This window comes from Ranitomeya variabilis, chromosome 1, assembly GCF_051348905.1.
Source record: "Ranitomeya variabilis isolate aRanVar5 chromosome 1, aRanVar5.hap1, whole genome shotgun sequence".
NCBI classification, from domain to species: Eukaryota; Metazoa; Chordata; class Amphibia; order Anura; family Dendrobatidae; genus Ranitomeya; species Ranitomeya variabilis.
Genome location: NC_135232.1, coordinates 5,158,547 through 5,176,932, shown reverse-complemented (window position 1 = coordinate 5,176,932; position 18,386 = coordinate 5,158,547). Strand labels below are relative to the sequence as shown.

Genomic DNA, 18,386 nt, shown 5'->3' with positions numbered 1-18,386 from the left:
ACAGCGGCAGAAGCGCCTGACCTGGGGTACAGAGAAGCAGCACTGGACTGTTGCTAAGTGGTCCCAAGTACTTTTTTCTGATGAAAGCAAATTTTGCATGTCATTCGGAAATCAAGGTGCCAGAGTCTGGAGGAAGACTGGGGAGAAGGAAATGCCAAAATGCCTGAAGTCCAGTGTCAAGTACCCACAGTCAGTGATGGTGTGGGGTGCCATGTCAGCTGCTGGTGTTGGTCCACTGTGTTTCATCAAGGGCAGGGTCAATGCAGCTAGCTATCAGGAGATTTTGGAGCACTTCATGCTTCCATCGGCTGAAATGCTTTATGGAGATGAAGATTTCATTTTTCAGCACGACCTGGCACCTGCTCACAGTGCCAAAACCACTGATAAATGGTTTACTGACCATGGTATTACTGTGCTCAATTGGCCTGCCAACTCTCCTGACCTGAACCCCATAGAGAATCTGTGGGATATTGTGAAGAGAAAGTTGAGAGACGCCAGACCCAACACTCTGGATGAGCTTAAGGCCGCTATTGAAGCATCCTGGGCCTCCATAACATCTCAGCAGTGTCACAGGCTGATTGCCTCCATGCCACGCCGCATTGAAGCAGTCATTTCTGCCAAAGGATTCCCGACCAAGTATTGAGTGCATAACTGAACATTATGATTTGATGGTTTTTTTGTTTGTTATTAAAAAACACTTTTATTTGATTGGACGGGTGAAATATGCTAATTTATTGAGACAGGTTTTTTGGGTTATCAGGAGTTGTAGGCCAAAATCATCAGTATTAAAACAATAAAAGAAATGACAAATTTCAGTTGGTGGATAATGAATCTATAATATATGAAAGTTTAATTGTAATCATTACATTATGGTAAATAATGAAATTTTACACTATATGCTAATTTTTTGAGAAGGACCTGTATGTGTTTCATTCTAGTTGGTCAAGAAAACAAACTTTTGTTCGTGTAAGCCTGTGATATTGACCTGTAAGTTGACAACTTTTTTTTTTATCAAATTGTGCTCTTATTCTGGATGACTAGTTATACAGGGTCACAGAACAATGATGCTTGCTGATATTTTGTTTATACATTGTCCAAGCCAGCCAGTTTGTTGACTTGCAAAATAGAGGAGGAAAAACTGTACAAATAGATTACATAATCAAAAAATGTGAATTGGTCTTATCACCATTCTTCCCCTTTAATTGTGAATACTGGATGAAGGACACTTGCTAATTATAAAAAGAGGTTAAATGGCTCTGTATGATGAGACAAATATTCAGTCAAGACATCCAGACATCCAAGACACCAGAGGCTCTCTACAGGACAGGAGCCAAGACATCATGGCTCCATCAAGAGGAATACAGTTTTGTCATTTTACAGGATGCCAGCTTAGGGGACCACGGGCCTGATGGAAGAATACAGTTCTGCTCCACTGAGCATTGCAAATCCATGAATACGTTTGGGGTAGTCAGGATTTGGAACCATCGGTTGCCTGAACTGTATGGATATGTTTGTGGGGGCCAGGAATGGTAACCACCGGTTGCCTGGCTCCATCGAGATATTCGTAGAAGCCAGGTTGTGACCATTTGGTCAACTGGCCTGTCATCTTCCTAAGGTTGTCATTACCTCCTCTCTGTGTGTGCTACAGGTGGAGTAGTCGGCCCTGGAAGCTCTTTAGTCACAGCTGTTCTTATCGCGGCGACTCAGCGGAAAGGTGAGACTCTGTAATTTGCACCATCTTGGGTATTTTGCTGGGACTGTTCTAAAGTGTTATTGTCTCTTTTGTGGCTCAACAAAGCATTGTCACACTGTTTTACCCTCACCCAATATTATCCAAGTAGCGTTACGCCCATAGTGAAAGGAAAGAGGACATTCTGTGGGATGATCCCTGGTTCATGCACTTTTGGCTAGCAGACCAGGGCACCGCTTACCCCCGTGTCCCCACACATGGAGAACAGAAGTCCTATTAGATGGGATAAGGACAAAATGTTCTCCTTATTTAAAAAAAAAAAAAAAAAAAAAAAAAAAAAAGGAAAGATGGAGCCAGGTAATTACAGGCCACTGAGCCTTACTTCTATACCAGGAAAAATCTTTGAACAAATTATTAAACATAATGTATGTAAGTACTTGGATAAGAATACAGTAATTAACCAGAACCAGAATGAGTTTGTAGCAAAGAAGTCATGCCAGACTTATCTAACTTTCTTCCATGATGGAATCACTGACTGGGTGGATCAGGGAAATGTGGTACATATAGTACATCTCAACTTCAGCAAAGCATTTGATAAAGTTTTTCACATTATCCTTACTGAAAAAATGACAAAGTATAGGACTGTCAAGCTACGGTTAGGTACAGTCATAACAGGCTCAGTCATCAAACTCAAAGAGTGGTAATAAATGGTGGCAGATCCAAATGGAAGACTGTTTCAAGTGGGTTACCACAAGGCTCTGTCCTGGCCCCAGTGTTGTTTAACATTTTCATAAATAATCTAGATAAGGGAAGTAAAGGTAAACTAATTAAATTTGCAGAAGATGCAAAGCTAGGAGGGTTAGCTAAGGGTACCGTTTCACAGTGGCACTTTGATCGCTCCGACGGTACGATCCGTGACGTTCCAGCGATATCCATACGATATCGCTGTGTCTGACACGCAGCAGCGATCAGGGACTCCGCTGTGAATCGTACGTCGTAGCAGATCGTTTGGAACTTTATTTCGTCGCTGGATGTCCCGCTGTCATCGTTGGATCGGTGTGTGTGACACCGATCCAACGATGCGTTCGCTTGTAACCAGGGTAAACATCGGGTTACTAAGCGCAGGGCCGCGCTTAGTAACCCGATGTTTACCCTGGTTACCATCATAAATGTAAAAAAAAAAAAAACAGTACATACTCACATTCCGGTGTCCGTCAGGTCCCTTGCCGTCTGCTTCCCGCACTGACTGACTGCCGGCCGTAAAGTGAAAGCAGAGCACAGCGGTGACGTCACCACTGTGCTCTGCTCTTACTGTACGGCCGGCACTCAGTCAGTGCGGGAAGCAGACGGCAAGGGACCTGACGGACACTGGAATGTGAGTATGTACTGTTTGTTTTTTTTGGTAACCAGGGTAAACATCGGGTTACTAAGCGCGGCCCTGCGCTTAGTAACCCGATGTTTACCCTGGTTACCCGGGGACCTCGGCATCGTTGGTTGCTGGAGAGCTGTCTGTGTGACAGCTCCCCAGCGACCACACAACGACTTACCAACGATCACGGCCAGGTCGTATCGCTGGTCGTGATCGTTGGTAAATCGTTTTGTGAGACGGTACCCTAACACTAGAAAAGGCCGAGAAAGGATTCAGAAGGTTCTAGATAAGCTTGAACAATGGACAGCAAATAATAGGATGGTATTTAACAGGGAGAAATGCAAGATTCTACATCTGGGCAAGAAAAATAGAATGGGAGGAATAAAACTAAGCAACAGCACATGTGAAAAAGACTTGGGTATACTAATAGATCACAGGCTGCACATGAGTCAACAGTGTGATGCAGCAGCAAAAAGGGCAAACACAGTTCTGGGATGAATTAAGAAGCACAGAGTCTAGATCACGTGAAGTAATTATCCCCCTCTGTTCCTCCTTGGTCAGGCCTCATCTGGAATACTAGGTCCAGTTCTGGGCATCACATTTAAAAAAAAGATATTGAAAAACTGCAGCAAGTTCAGAGAAGAGCCACCAGGATGGTAAGCGGACTGCAGAGTATGTAGTGTAGAAGGATCATCGTTATTCTCATTTGCACATGGAAATAAGAGAAGCAATGGGATGAAACTGAAAGGAGAAGATACAGATTAGATATTAGAAAAAAACTATTTGACAGTTAGGGTGATCAATGAGTGGAACAGGCGGCCACGAGAGGTGGTGAGTTCTCCTTCAATGGAAGTCTTCAAAGGAAGGACAGACACCTGTCCGAGAAGGTTTAGTGACTCGTGCATTGAGCAGGGGGTTGGAAATGATGATCCTGGAGGTCCCTTCCAACCATTCTAGTATTCTATGACACCAGTACCATTTTTTAAGTATGTGTGAATGAGGCCTTACATAGTTTTCCTCATAATTGGTCACCTGGTAAACTCATTATCACAGGTGTCTGAGATTGATAACAGTGATTCAAAGACCTCAATACACAAATGGTCCGCAAAAAAAAAAATTTACATCCCTGAGTGCAGTCTCCATCACATGTTGCAATGCATTGCTAGTACTACGTGTGCGCTCCGCCATGTTCACAGCATGTCAGTGTAGATAACAGCAGGTGATGGCACCCAGTCCAAGATAAAAAGCATTTCTACACATACTGAATAAAAGGTTTATCATGCCTGCAGAGAGCGCCCCACGTGACGGGTATCTGGCACAGATATATGGCGTGTACAGTGTGCTGGCACACGTAACACTATGTTGTGGAAACATGGGGGTTCAGCGGGTGCCCTGGTCCGCTAGCCAAAATCGCATGCACCACGGCTCATCCCACTGAAAGTCCACTCTCCTTTCACCGTGGGCGTAATGCTACTCAGAAAGCACAGGGTGATGGTAAAACAGTGTGGTAATACTTTATTGAACCACACACCAGGCAAATAACACACAGAATAGACCCAACACAATACCTCAAGATGGTGCACAAGACAGGAGTTAACGACAAGCGTAGGAAGATGACAGTCCATTGAGATGCAAGGTCAGTTGACCAGAGGGTCAAAACCTGGCTTCTCCGAATATTTCCATGCAGCCAGGCGACTGTCTGGTCCCATTTCTGGGCCCCCACAAACCAATCCATGGGCTCAAGCGACTGGTGGATCAAAATCCTGACTACCCTAAATGTATCCATGGATTTGTGAAGGTCAATGTAGGAGATCTGTATCCTTCCAGCCGAGGCTGTGGTCCCCTAAGCTGGCATCCTATAGAATGACAAATCTGTGTCCTTCATGATGGAGCCATGATGTCTTGGCTGCTGTCCGGTCTCTGGTTCTTTGGATGTCCTGGCAGAATATCTGTCTCATCATACAGAGGCACACAATCTCTTTTTATGGTTACCAAGCATCTTTCATTCAGTATTCACAGATAAAGGTGAAGAATAGTGACGAGATCAAGTTGCACTATTTGATGTTTAATGTATTTGCATATTGTTTTCTCCTCCATTTTAAAAGTCAACAAACTAGCTGGTCTGGACAAAGTGTAATCAACATATCAGCAAACATCATTGTTCCATGACCCTGTATCACTAGTCATCCAGGATAAGAGCACAATATAATAAAACAAATTGTCAACTTACAAGTCAATATCACAGGCTTACACGAACAAAAGCCTGTTTTCATGACCAATCAGAAAGAAACACAAATTAAAAAGTCAACATATACATAACAGTCTATTCTTCATGGCTTGCTGAAAATAGTCTGGTTAATTAAGATAAAATGCTGCGTCCTCACATATGTGCTATACACCCGACATAGAGAACACCATTATGTGTAACATACATGTTATCTGTGCGGTGTGCGGAATGTGCCAGCACATGTAACACTATGTGTTATACACAAGACATAGAGAATGCTATTATGTGTAACAACAAGCTGACTACACAGGATAAAGAGCAGATCTCTGCGTGTAGCTGGGACATGATGAGTGATATGTAACATACATGTTATCTGTGCCATGTACGGTGTGTGCCAGCACACGTAACACTATGTGTTATACACATGACATAGAAAACGCTATTATGTGTAACATACATGTTATCTGTGCCATGTACGGAGTGTGCCAGCACATGTAACACTATGTGTTATACACACGACATAGGGAATGCTATTATGTGTAAGATACATGTTATCTGTGCCATGTACGGAGTGTGCCAGCACATGTAACACTATGTGTTATACACACGACATAGGGAATGCTATTATGTGTAACAACAAGCTGACTACACAGGATAAAGAGCAGATCTCTGCGTGTAGCTGGGACATGATGAGTGATATGTAACATACATGTTATCTGTGCCATGTACGGTGTGTGCCAGCACACGTAACACTATGTGTTATACACACAATACAGAGAATGCCATTATGTGTAACATACATGTTATCTGTGCCATGTACGGAGTGTGCCAGCACACGTAACACTATGTGTTATACACACAATACAGAGAATGCCATTATGTGTAACATACATGTTATCTGTGCCATGTACGGAGTGTGCCAGCACACGTAACACTATGTGTTATACACACAATACAGAGAATGCCATTATGTGTAACATACATGTTATCTGTGCCATGTACGGAGTGTGCCAGCACACGTAACACTAAGTGTTATACACACAATATAGATAATGCCATAATATGTAACATACATGTTATCTGTGCCATGTACGGAGTGTGCCAGCACACGTAACACTATGTGTTATACACACAATACAGAGAATGCCATTATGTGTAACATACATGTTATCTGTGCCATGTACGGAGTGTGCCAGCACATGTAACACTATGTGTTATACACACGACATAGGGAATGCTATTATGTGTAACAACAAGCTGACTACACAGGATAAAGAGCAGATCTCTGCGTGTAGCTGGGACATGATGAGTGATATGTAACATACATGTTATCTGTGCCATGTACGGTGTGTGCCAGCACACGTAACACTATGTGTTATACACATGACATAGAAAACGCTATTATGTGTAACATACATGTTATCTGTGCCATGTACGGTGTGTGCCAGCACACGTAACACTATGTGTTATACACAGGACATAGAGAACGCCATTATGTGTAACATACATGTTATCTGTGCCATGTACGGAGTGTGCCAGCACACGTAACACTATGTGTTATACACACAATACAGAGAACGCCATTATGTGTAACATACATGTTATCTGTGCCATGTACGGTGTGTGCCAGCACACGTAACACTATGTGTTATACACAGGACATAGAGAACGCCATTATGTGTAACATACATGTTATCTGTGCCATGTACGGAGTGTGCCAGCACACGTAACACTATGTGTTATACACACAATACAGAGAATGCTATTATGTGTAAGATACATGTTATCTGTGCCATGTACGGAGTGTGCCAGCACATGTAACACTATGTGTTATACACACGACATAGGGAATGCTATTATGTGTAACAACAAGCTGACTACACAGGATAAAGAGCAGATCTCTGCGTGTAGCTGGGACATGATGAGTGATATGTAACATACATGTTATCTGTGCCATGTACGGTGTGTGCCAGCACACGTAACACTATGTGTTATACACACAATACAGAGAATGCCATTATGTGTAACATACATGTTATCTGTGCCATGTACGGAGTGTGCCAGCACACGTAACACTATGTGTTATACACACAATACAGAGAATGCCATTATGTGTAACATACAGGTTATCTGTGCCATGTACGGTGTGTGCCAGCACACGTAACACTATGTGTTATACACACAATACAGAGAATGCCATTATGTGTAACATACATGTTATCTGTGCCGTGTACGGAGTGTGCCAGCACACGTAACACTATGTGTTATACACACAATACAGAGAATGCCATTATGTGTAACATACATGTTATCTGTGCCATGTGCGGTGTGTGCCAGCACACGTAACACTAAGTGTTATACACACAATACAGAGAATGCCATTATGTGTAACATACATGTTATCTGTGCCATGTACGGAGTGTGCCAGCACACGTAACACTATGTGTTATACACACAATACAGAGAATGCCATTATGTGTAACATACATGTTATCTGTGCCATGTACGGAGTGTGCCAGCACACGTAACACTATGTGTTATACACACAATACAGAGAATGCCATTATGTGTAACATACATGTTATCTGTGCCATGTACGGAGTGTGCCAGCACATGTAACACTATGTGTTATACACACAATACAGAGAATGCCATTATGTGTAACATACATGTTATCTGTGCCATGTACGGAGTGTGCCAGCACACGTAACACTATGTGTTATACATACAATACAGAGAATGCCATTATGTGTAACATACAGGTTATCTGTGCCATGTACGGTGTGTGCCAGCACACGTAACACTATGTGTTATACACACAATACAGAGAATGCCATTATGTGTAACATACATGTTATCTGTGCCGTGTATGGAGTGTGCCAGCACATGTAACACTAAGTGTTATACACACAATATAGATAATGCCATAATATGTAACAACAAGCTGACTACACAGGATGAGGAGCAGATCTCTGCATGTAGCTGGGACATGATGTGTGGTATGTAACATACATGTTATCTGTGTAGTGCTCCAGCATGTTACCTCAGCGGGTACATGAGAACAGAGACCATACACGGGGAAACAGACAATATACACATGGCAGAGATGATGTACAGGGAAGCCACTTACCGGACGCCCATTGGGATATGAGCCAGCTTCTTAGTGGCAGACACATGCTCCAGCTGGAAGGGTTTCCTCTTCTCCTGAAACTCGTGTGCCAAGCAGATCCTCCAGCCATAAGGGGGCACTCTGTACCCTGCTGCTGCGGCCTGGTAGCTCTCCATCAGTGCCTGGGTACTATCCATGTCTGTGTCTCACAGACGTCTGTCACCGGGATGCAGCGTGCCAGGTGCTGTGTGCAATCACTGTCACACCCTGCGGGCAAAGGTCCTCCTGGATTCCTGACAGATCAGAGAGCAGAGTCACACACCGTCCGTACCTATACATGTGTATACAGTGTGCGTATCTATACATGTGTGTGTACATTGTGCGTGTATCTATACATGTGTGTATACAGTGTGCATACAGTGTCTGTATCTATACCTGTGTATACAGCGTCCGTACCTATACATGTGTAAACACTGTGTATCTATATATGTGTGTATATAGTGTGCATGTATACGTGTACATTGTATATATAGTGTCTGTAGCTATACATGTGTGTGCATACAGTGTGTATCTATACATGTGTAAACAGTGCGTGTATCTATATATGTGTGTGTATACATGTGTACATTGTGTCTGTATCTATACATGTGTAAACAGTGTGTATCTATACATGTGTGTATATAGTATATCTATACGTGTGTGTATACATGTGTACATTGTGTATACAGTGTCCGTATCTATACATGTGTGTGTATACTGTGTTTTCTTTATGTGTGTGTACATTGTGTATAGTGTTTGTATCTACAGTGGGGCAAAAAAGTATTTAGTCATTCAGCAATAGTGGAAGTTCCACCACTTAAAAAGATGAGAGGCGTCTGTAATTTACATCATAGGTAGACCTCAACTATGGGAGACAAACTGAGAAAAAATAATCCAGAAAATCACATTGTCTGTTTTTTTGTCATTTTATTTGCATATTATGGTGGAAAATAAGTATTTGGTCAGAAACAAACAATCCAGATTTCTGGCTCTCACAGACCTGTAACTTCTTCTTTAAGAGTCTCCTCTTTCCTCCACTCATTACCTGTAGTAATGGCACCTGTGTAAACTTGTTATCAGTATAAAAAGACACCTGTGCACACCCTCAAACAGTCTGACTCCAAACTCCACTATAGTGAAGACCAAAGAGCTGTCAAAGGACACCAGAAACAACATTGTAGCCCTGCACCAGGCTGGGAAGACTGAATCAGCAATAGCCAACCAGCTTGGAGTGAAGAAATCAACAGTGGGAGCAATAATTAGAAGACATTCAAGACCACTGATAATCTCCCTCGATCTGGGGCTCCACGCAAAATCCCACCCCGTGGGGTCAGAATGATCACAAGAACGGTGAGCAAAAATCCCAGAACCACGCGGGGGGACCTAGTGAATGAACTGCAGAGAGCTGGGACCAATGTAACAAGGCCTACCATAAGTAACACACTACGCCACCATGGACTCAGATCCTGCAGTGCCAGACGTGTCCCACTGCTTAAGCCAGTACATGTCCGGGCCCGTCTGAAGTTTGCTAGAGAGCATTTGGATGATCCAGAGGAGTTTTGGGAGAATGTTCTATGGTCTGATGAAACCAAACTGGAACTGTTTGGTAGAAACACAACTTGTCGTGTTTGGAGGAAAAAGAATACTGAGTTGCATCCATCAAACACCATACCTACTGTAAAGCATGGTGGTGGAAACATCATGCTTTGGGGCTGTTTCTCTGCAAAGGGGCCAGGACGACTGATCCGGGTACATGAAAGAATGAATGGGGCCATGTATCGTGAGATTTTGAGTGCAAACCGCCTTCCATCAGCAAGGGCATTGAAGATGAAACGTGGCTGGGTCTTTCAACATGACAATGATCCAAAGCACACCGCCAGGGCAACGAAGGAGTGGCTTCGTAAGAAGCATTTCAAGGTCCTGGAGTGGCCTAGCCAGTCTCCAGATCTCAACCCTATAGAAAACCTTTGGAGGGAGTTGAAAGTCCGTGTTGCCAAGCGAAAAGCCAAAAACATCACTGCTCTAGAGGAGATCTGCATGGAGGAATGGGCCAACATACCAACAACAGTGTGTGGCGACCTTGTGAAGACTTACAGAAAACGTTTGACCTCTGTCATTGCCAACAAAGGATATTGAGATGAAATTTTGTTTCTGACCAAATACTTATTTTCCACCATAATATGCAAATAAAATGAAAAAAAAAACAGACAATGTGATTTTCTGGATTTTTTTGTCTCAGTGTGTCTCCCATAGTTGAGGTCTACCTATGATGTAAATTACAGACGCCTCTCTTCTTTTTAAGTGGTGGAACTTGCACTATTGCTGACTGACTAAATACTTTTTTGCCCCACTGTATATATGTGTGTATACAGTGTGTTTCTATACGTGTGTATACATGTGTACAGTGTGTGTATCTATAAATGTGTATACATGGTGTACATCTCTATGTGTGTGTGTAGATTGTGTGTATTTTGCAATTTTGAAACTTTTCATTTTATGCCCGGAAATCGGAGTTCGGTTGCACAAAATAATGAATATCTAACATTCCCACAATCTACTTTACACCAGAATCATTTTTTTGTTAGGAAGCTATAAGGCTTTGTGCCCACGTTGCAGAATCTAAGAAGAAATTTCCTCATCAATACTGGACTCCCTTGGCAGGAAATCCGCTCGCGTTTTTCTAGCTTTTTTTTTGCATTTTTATCACGGATTTGTCTCGTTTTTCTCGAGTTTTTCATGTGTTTTTTTCAATACAAATTCTATAGTGGCAAAATCGATGCGATTCCGCAAAATTAATGAACATGCTGTTTTTTTCTGCAATGCGTTTCTGCGGTGAAAAAAACGCAGCATGGGCACAACAATTACAGAATGCCATTAAAAATAATGGGATGCGGATTGTAAGCGGTTTTTAAGCGTTTCCGCAGCGTAAAAACGTGGCAAAAACGCTTAAAAAAGGCAACGTGGGCACACAGCCTAAGGCTATGTGCACACGTAGGAAAAGTGGTGCAGAATTTTCTGCACTAAATCTGCATCTCCTGGCAGAATCCACAGGTGCGTTTTTTATGCGTTTTTTGTGCAGATTTTATTTCTATAATGGAGGGGTGCAGAAACGCTGCAGAACTACACAAAAGAAGTGACATGCACTTCTTTGAAATCTGCAGCGTTTCTGCGCAGATTTTTCTGCACCATGTGCACAGCTTTTTTTTTTCACATTGATTTACATTGTACTGTTAGGCTAAGTGCACACGTTGCAGAATTGCTGCGGAAATTTCGGCGGCAATTCTGCAACTCCTGCCACGGGTATATCGCATGCGGAATTGGCATGCATATTCCCGCAGAAACCTAGCGTTTTACAAGCATAATTAGCTTGCAGAATGCTAGTGTTTTCCAAGCGATCTGTAGCATCGCTTGGAAAACTGATTGACAGGTTGGTCACACTTGTCAAACATTGTTTGACAAGTGTGACCAACTTTTTACTATTGATGCTGCCTATGCAGCATCAATAGTAAAAGATAGAATGTTAAAAATAAAAAATGGTTATACTCACCTTCCGCAAACAGCCGATCTCCTCAGCGGCTTCCGTTCCTATAGATGGTGTGTGTGCAGGACCTTCGATGACGTCGCGGACATGTGACCGCGACGTCATCGCAGGTCCTTCACACACACCATCTATAGGAACGGAAGCGGCCACGTGCACCGCCAATTATATGGTGCCCAGTCCGTGGAGGAGTCTCCTCTCCTCTACCCTGGGTACCAACCGCACATGATCTGCTTACTTCCCGCATGGTGTGCACAGCCCCAAGCGGGAAGTAAGCAAATCCATGCATTCCTAGGTGTGCGGAATCCCCGCGATTCCACAAATTTAATGAACATGCTGCGTTTTTTTCTGGAATGCGATTCCGCTCAGGAGAAAAATGCAGCATGTGCACAAAAAATGCGGATTGCATTCTATTAAATTGGATGCTTAATGTCAGCGTTTTTTTCGCGATTTTATAGCGAAAAACCGCAAAAAATCTGCTACGTGTGCACACAGCCGAAATCACAGTGCAGTTCTGCAGCAGAAAAATCTGCTGCAGATCTGCACTAAATCTGCATCGTGTCCTTAATAGTTTATCAGCGAGTACTAATTTTTCCAAAACATTTTGAAACCCATTTTTTTAGGAGTCTATGACAGAAAATACCCAAAAGTAACACCATTTTAAAAACTGCACCGCTCAAGGTGAGCAAAACCACATTCAAGACGTTTATTAACCCTTCAGGTGCTTCACAGGACCTGAACCAATGTGGAAGGAAAAAAACTAACGAACATTTACATTTTTTCACAAAAAATTTACTTTAGCTCCAAATTTTTTATTTTCACAAGGGTAACAAGGGACCCCATTTCTGGAAACTAGACCCCTTATCTAGATGTGTCATGAACACCTAGAACCCCCAGGAGCTTCACAGAAGTTTATAACGTAGAGGTGTGAAAATAATCACAAAATAAATAAATCACCTTTTAGCCCCATTTTGTATTTTCACAAGGGTAAGATTAGAAAATGGACCCCAGAATTTGTTGTACATTTTCTCCAGAGTATGTGGATACCCCAATTGTGGGGGAAAACCACTGTTTGGGCGCATGGCACAGCTCGGAAGGGAAGGAGTGACGCTTTGGAGCGCAGACATTGATGGAACGGTCTGCGGGCGTCACGTCGCTTTTGGAGAGCCCCCGATGTGCCTAATCAGGGAAAAAAAACACAAGTGACCCCATTTTGGAAACTAGACCCCTCATGGATTTTAGCCAGGGGTACAGTGAGCGTTTTCAACCCACAGGTAATACACAGAATTTGATAACATTAGGTCGTCATATTGAAAATTTTCATTTTTTTAAATTTTTTTTTTAAGGAAATGCTTTTTAAGCCCCTAATTTGTAATTTTCACAATGGACAATAGGAGAAAACAGACCCCAGAATTTGTTGCACAACTTGTCCCAAACGCGTCGCTATCCCATATGTGGCCATACACTTCTGCTTTTGCACATGTCAGGGCTAGGAAAGGAAAGAGAGCTACTTGGCCAAATTAGATTATGAACGCCAGGTCACATCTGAAGAGCCTCTGACACGAGAAATCATCAAACACCCCAGGGGACCCCATGTTGGATACTACACCCCTCAAAATAATTCATCTAGGGGTGCCTCACAGAATTGTATACGATTTAGACGTAGAAATTATGAGATTTCAGTGATAAAAACGTAATTTTTGTATTTGCTTCAAATTTACAGTGTAGAGTCCGCATATATTGTAGCACAACCATACAATGTAGAGCGCCAATATATTGTTGTACCCCCATACATTGTAGTGCCCCAGTACACTGTGCTTCCAAATATTGAGTCCCCATACAGTGTAGAGACCCATATATTGTACCACCCCCATATATTGTGTCCCCTGTGAGGCAGGGCTGCTATGTCTCCCAGGATGCGCTCAGCCACATATTGAGGCCGCGGGAGTGTATTGCAGTCACAGGCATAGTTGTGATTGCAATGTAAAATAAAAATAAGTGTTGGTCTTGGGCAAGCTATTTGTCCAAGGGAGATTTAGGAAAACATGCTCTGGGCTTTTATTTTGACATGGACTACAGGATGGTAGTGGGGCGGTACGTTTCTTTCCCAGCCGGGTTTTCCATGTGGCCCCTTAGCATACACGGCGGAGCAGTCGCCCATGGTAACCGGTCCCGGACTACCTTGTTTCCCGGCTGCGATCCAGAGGATCCCATTTACTTTCTGACTATTAAAAGACTTTGTTTTGAACTTTTCCTGAGTCACTGACAGTCTGTCACGCTGCATCAACCCCGCTGCACTACATATGGTGGAGAATGCGGGCAGTGTGAACTCCGGCATACCCCAAAGCATGCTGCATGTCGGTGATCAGACAGACCTGCAATGCTGCAGCCCAAGCCTGCTCACAAGATGGAGGAAATATTAGCCCCCAGCTGAGGAGCTGCCGTCCCCCCCCAGGTGAGGAGCTGCCGTCCCCCCCAGGTGAGGAGCTGCCGTTCCCCCCCCCCAGGTGAGGAGCTGCCGTCCCCCCCCCAGGTGAGGAGCTGCCGTCCCCCCCAGGTGAGGAGCTGCCGTCCCCCCCAGGTGAGGAGCTGCCGTCCCCCCCAGGTGAGGAGCTGCCGTCCCCCCCAGGTGAGGAGCTGCCGTTTCCCCCAGGTGAGGAGCTGCCGTCCCACCCCAGCTGAGGAGCTGCTGTCCACCCCAGCTGAGGAGCTGCTGTCCACCCCAGCTGAGGAGCTGCTGTCCACCCCAGCTGAGGAGCTGCTGTCCACCCCAGCTGAGGAGCTGCTGTCCACCCCAGCTGAGGAGCTGCTGTCCACCCCAGCTGAGGAGCTGCTGTCCACCCCAGCTGAGGAGCTGCTGTCCCCCCATGGTGCCACACACGTTCTCACCAGGTGACAGCGCTGTGAGCTTTGCACACACCTCGTGTAGTTACACTGTATTCTCTGGGCAGCCAGGCCTCATGTCACTGCTAGGTGCAGATTTGCAGGCACTAGAGAGCCATATGGAAGAGATTAGGAGCTTCATATTTCGGGTCCACGCACTATAGGCCCCTCAAATCCTGAAAATGAACATGGCCACACTGTGAAACAAGTGTGCGGTATATACCCCAAATTATTCCACCAGGTGATGGCCACCGGTATGAGCTCACGGATCCTCCACCTCATCTCTTATCTGCTTCTTGTTCGATGGGATTATCATACATTTTGTGTTATAATGATCCTCTTTACACTTTTTGTCAGGGTTTTGGGTCGCCCTCGCTGTTATTGTGTCGTTTGTAAATGGTTTATACAGGCAGCTTGTATACCCGTTACAGGTAGCATATGACTTCAGGGTGCGGATTACAGAGCAAAAGGAACAGAGCTATTAAAGGGATTGTCCACTACTAGGACAACCCCTTCTTGATGAAAATGTTTGGCCCAGATAAGATAATAAAGCTGATATTCACCACCTGCGCTGGTGCTGTTCTCGCAGTGTAGCACTCACTCGCCCCGAATTTCTCGGGCGGAGCTGTGACATGTGACCCCATCGCGAAATAAGCGCTGCCGTCACTATCTCCACCTCCTGACAAATCGAACATGAAGAGGGAGGTCAGGCTGCAGCTGATCCCCGACTTCCTCTTCATATCTGTCTGATGCTAGTGCTGATAGGTCGCCAGCGTCACAACACTGCAGGAGAGTCCCAGGGAAAGCGAGAGCTGACACCGCAGGAACGGCACCAGCACAGGAGGTGAATATTGGCTTTATTAGGTTATCGGGGCCAAGCATTGGGGTATGAGAGGAAGTAGTGGACAACTTCTTTACATTTTATACATTTAATCTGGAAAGACAGGCATGGTTTACAACAAATACACAAAATGGGAGCAAACAATACTGTATATTAGGGTCAGGAACTCCATAGAGCAGACTGGGAGACAGAGGATCCTGACCATTTTAGCATGTAAACCTGTATCACAGGCAAGGGCCCAAGATTTATCCTCCCAGGACACACACGGTCACAACATTTTCAGGAAATTGCTGCCATTTCCCCTGGGATGTCCGGCCAGTTTCCTCGCTGGATTTTGGTGGAACAGAGAACTTTGCAGTGTGGTACCAGCAGGTGCTAACCTTTGGGATCCATAGATCTTCTAAGCCAGATCTATAGGAACCATGTAGGCAGTTACTGAATAGTCTTTCTTCACATTCTTGAGACCCGGCCCAAACAGAACTATAGATTTATAGAAAACCAGGCATGTCTGGTCTGGAGCTAAGCTGCTGTGCACACTCCATGTAAGCGAGGTTCTGTGATCGGGTACACAATGTTGTGCTTTATACTTTCAAGGAAATGAGATAAGAAGTGTACTCAAATGAATAAATAAGAATATTACCGAGAGATCAAACTCCATCATCAGCCGATTCTGGTGAGATCTGTGAGGCTGTATGCATTGTAACAAGCAGCCGTAATGCAAACATCATAGTCACAGACTGCAGACTGGTGGCTGAAGGCAGGACGGCTGCTTCAAGAAACCGGTAGCTCCAACAGCCGATTGTGGAGATCGGGGTGAGTAACAAATGAGACCCCCGCACTGGGAAGCTCTGATCAATGGTGGCGCAGTGGTTAGCACAGCAGCCTTGCAGCGCTGGAGTCCTGGGTTCTAATCCCACCTTGGACAACATCTGCAAAGAGTTTGTATGTCCTCCCCGTGTTAGCGTGGTTTTCCTCCGGGTGCTCCGGTTTCCTCCCACATTCCAAAGATATACCGATCACGCCCCAACGGGGACAGCGATGATAATGTGTGCAAACTGTAAAGCGCTGCGGAATATATTAGCGCTATATAAAAAAATTATTATTATTATTAACCCTGTTTGCCGACGGCCATATAACCTTTTCCAGCCTTTACATCTAGGGAAAATGATGTAAGGTCACTTGGGCAATCACAGACACCTACGGTGGGACAGACTCCGACTCCAGCAGAAGATGCGTCTGTAAGGTCGCTAGTCACCTCAGGCCGATGCCAATCACTTACCGGATGGTCACCAGTCACCTCAGGCCGATGCCAATCACTTACCGGATGGTCACCAGTCACCTCAGGCCGATGCCAATCACTTACCGGATGATCACTAGTCACCTCAGGCCGATGCCAATCACTTACCGGATGATCACTAGTCACCTCAGGCCGATGCCAATCACTTACCGGATGGTCGCTAGTCACCTCAGGCTGATGCCAAATCACTTACCGGATGGTCACCAGTCACTTCAGGCTGATGCCAATCACTTACCGGATGATCACTAGTCACCTCAGGCCGATGCCAATCACTTACCGGATGATCACTAGTCACCTCAGGCCGATGCCAATCACTTACCGGATGGTCACCAGTCACCTCAGGCCGATGCCAATCACTTACCGGATGGTCACCAGTCACTTCAGGCTGATGCCAATCACTTACCGGATGGTCACCAGTCACCTCAGGCCGATGCCAATCACTTACCGGATGGTCGCTAGTCACCTCAGGCCGATGCCAATCACTTACCGGATGGTCACCAGTCACTTCAGGCTGATGCCAATCACTTACCGGATGGTCACCAGTCACCTCAGGCTGATGCCAATCACTTACCGGATGATCACTAGTCACTTCAGGCTGATGCCAATCACTTACCGGATGATCACTAGTCACCTCAGGCCGATGCCAATCACTTACCGGATGATCACTAGTCACCTCAGGCTGATGCCAATCACTTACCGGATGGTCACCAGTCACTTCAGGCTGATGCCAATCACTTACCGGATGATCACTAGTCACCTCAGGCCGATGCCAATCACTTACCGGATGATCACTAGTCACCTCAGGGTGATGCCAATCACTTACCAGATGAGGTTTTAGTAACAATGGCACACACAAACCTCGGCTGCAGATAATTACTCAAGTGTAATGAAAGGCGAATTGTCAATGGCAGCAGCTAATTAGCCAACACAAAGGCAAACCACCAATTTTTATCACTTCAGCTTCAATAAAACTAACAGAAAAACCACAACCAGTAACAGCCTTGAGCCAAACAAAACATTTCCGGCAAGGCGATGATACTGGTAGAAGTATTTCTGCAGGACCAAACAGAAATCCCTGTGTGCCAAGGTGGCCATCCCTGGATCTACTTAGGGGCCGGAGGGATTTTTCGGCAGTGGCAGCTTTTGGCAGGCTCCTATCAGGTGTGTCTTCTCTCAATCCTAAGTCTGTAACAAGACTGAGTGACGCCTATTTGTATAGGTGCGTTGGGCAGAGTAGCGGGGTCTGGGCAGCATGCTTTTCTATACTCCAGAAACTTTGGGTCCAAGTGTATTGCTAGACATTGTGGATTCCAGGGTGGTGGGAATCATACTAGGACATGTTCTACAGAATCAAAAGACAACTGGTTTTGGAGCGTGGAGTGGCTCCACTCAG

General features: G+C 44.8%; 1 protein-coding gene across 2 annotated transcripts in view; it reads right to left on the bottom strand.

The window, feature by feature from the left end:
• The window catches only part of GBA2 (glucosylceramidase beta 2), a 166,040-nt gene that overhangs the window by 119,982 nt on the left and 27,672 nt on the right, over positions 1 to 18,386 (bottom strand). For both annotated transcript variants that reach the window (XM_077281277.1, XM_077281278.1), the window contains exon 3: positions 8,417 to 8,688. In XM_077281277.1, coding sequence (XP_077137392.1) covers positions 8,417 to 8,592 — 176 coding nt within the window. In that variant the 5' untranslated portion in view covers positions 8,593 to 8,688. The remainder of the gene's footprint in view (positions 1 to 8,416; positions 8,689 to 18,386) is intronic.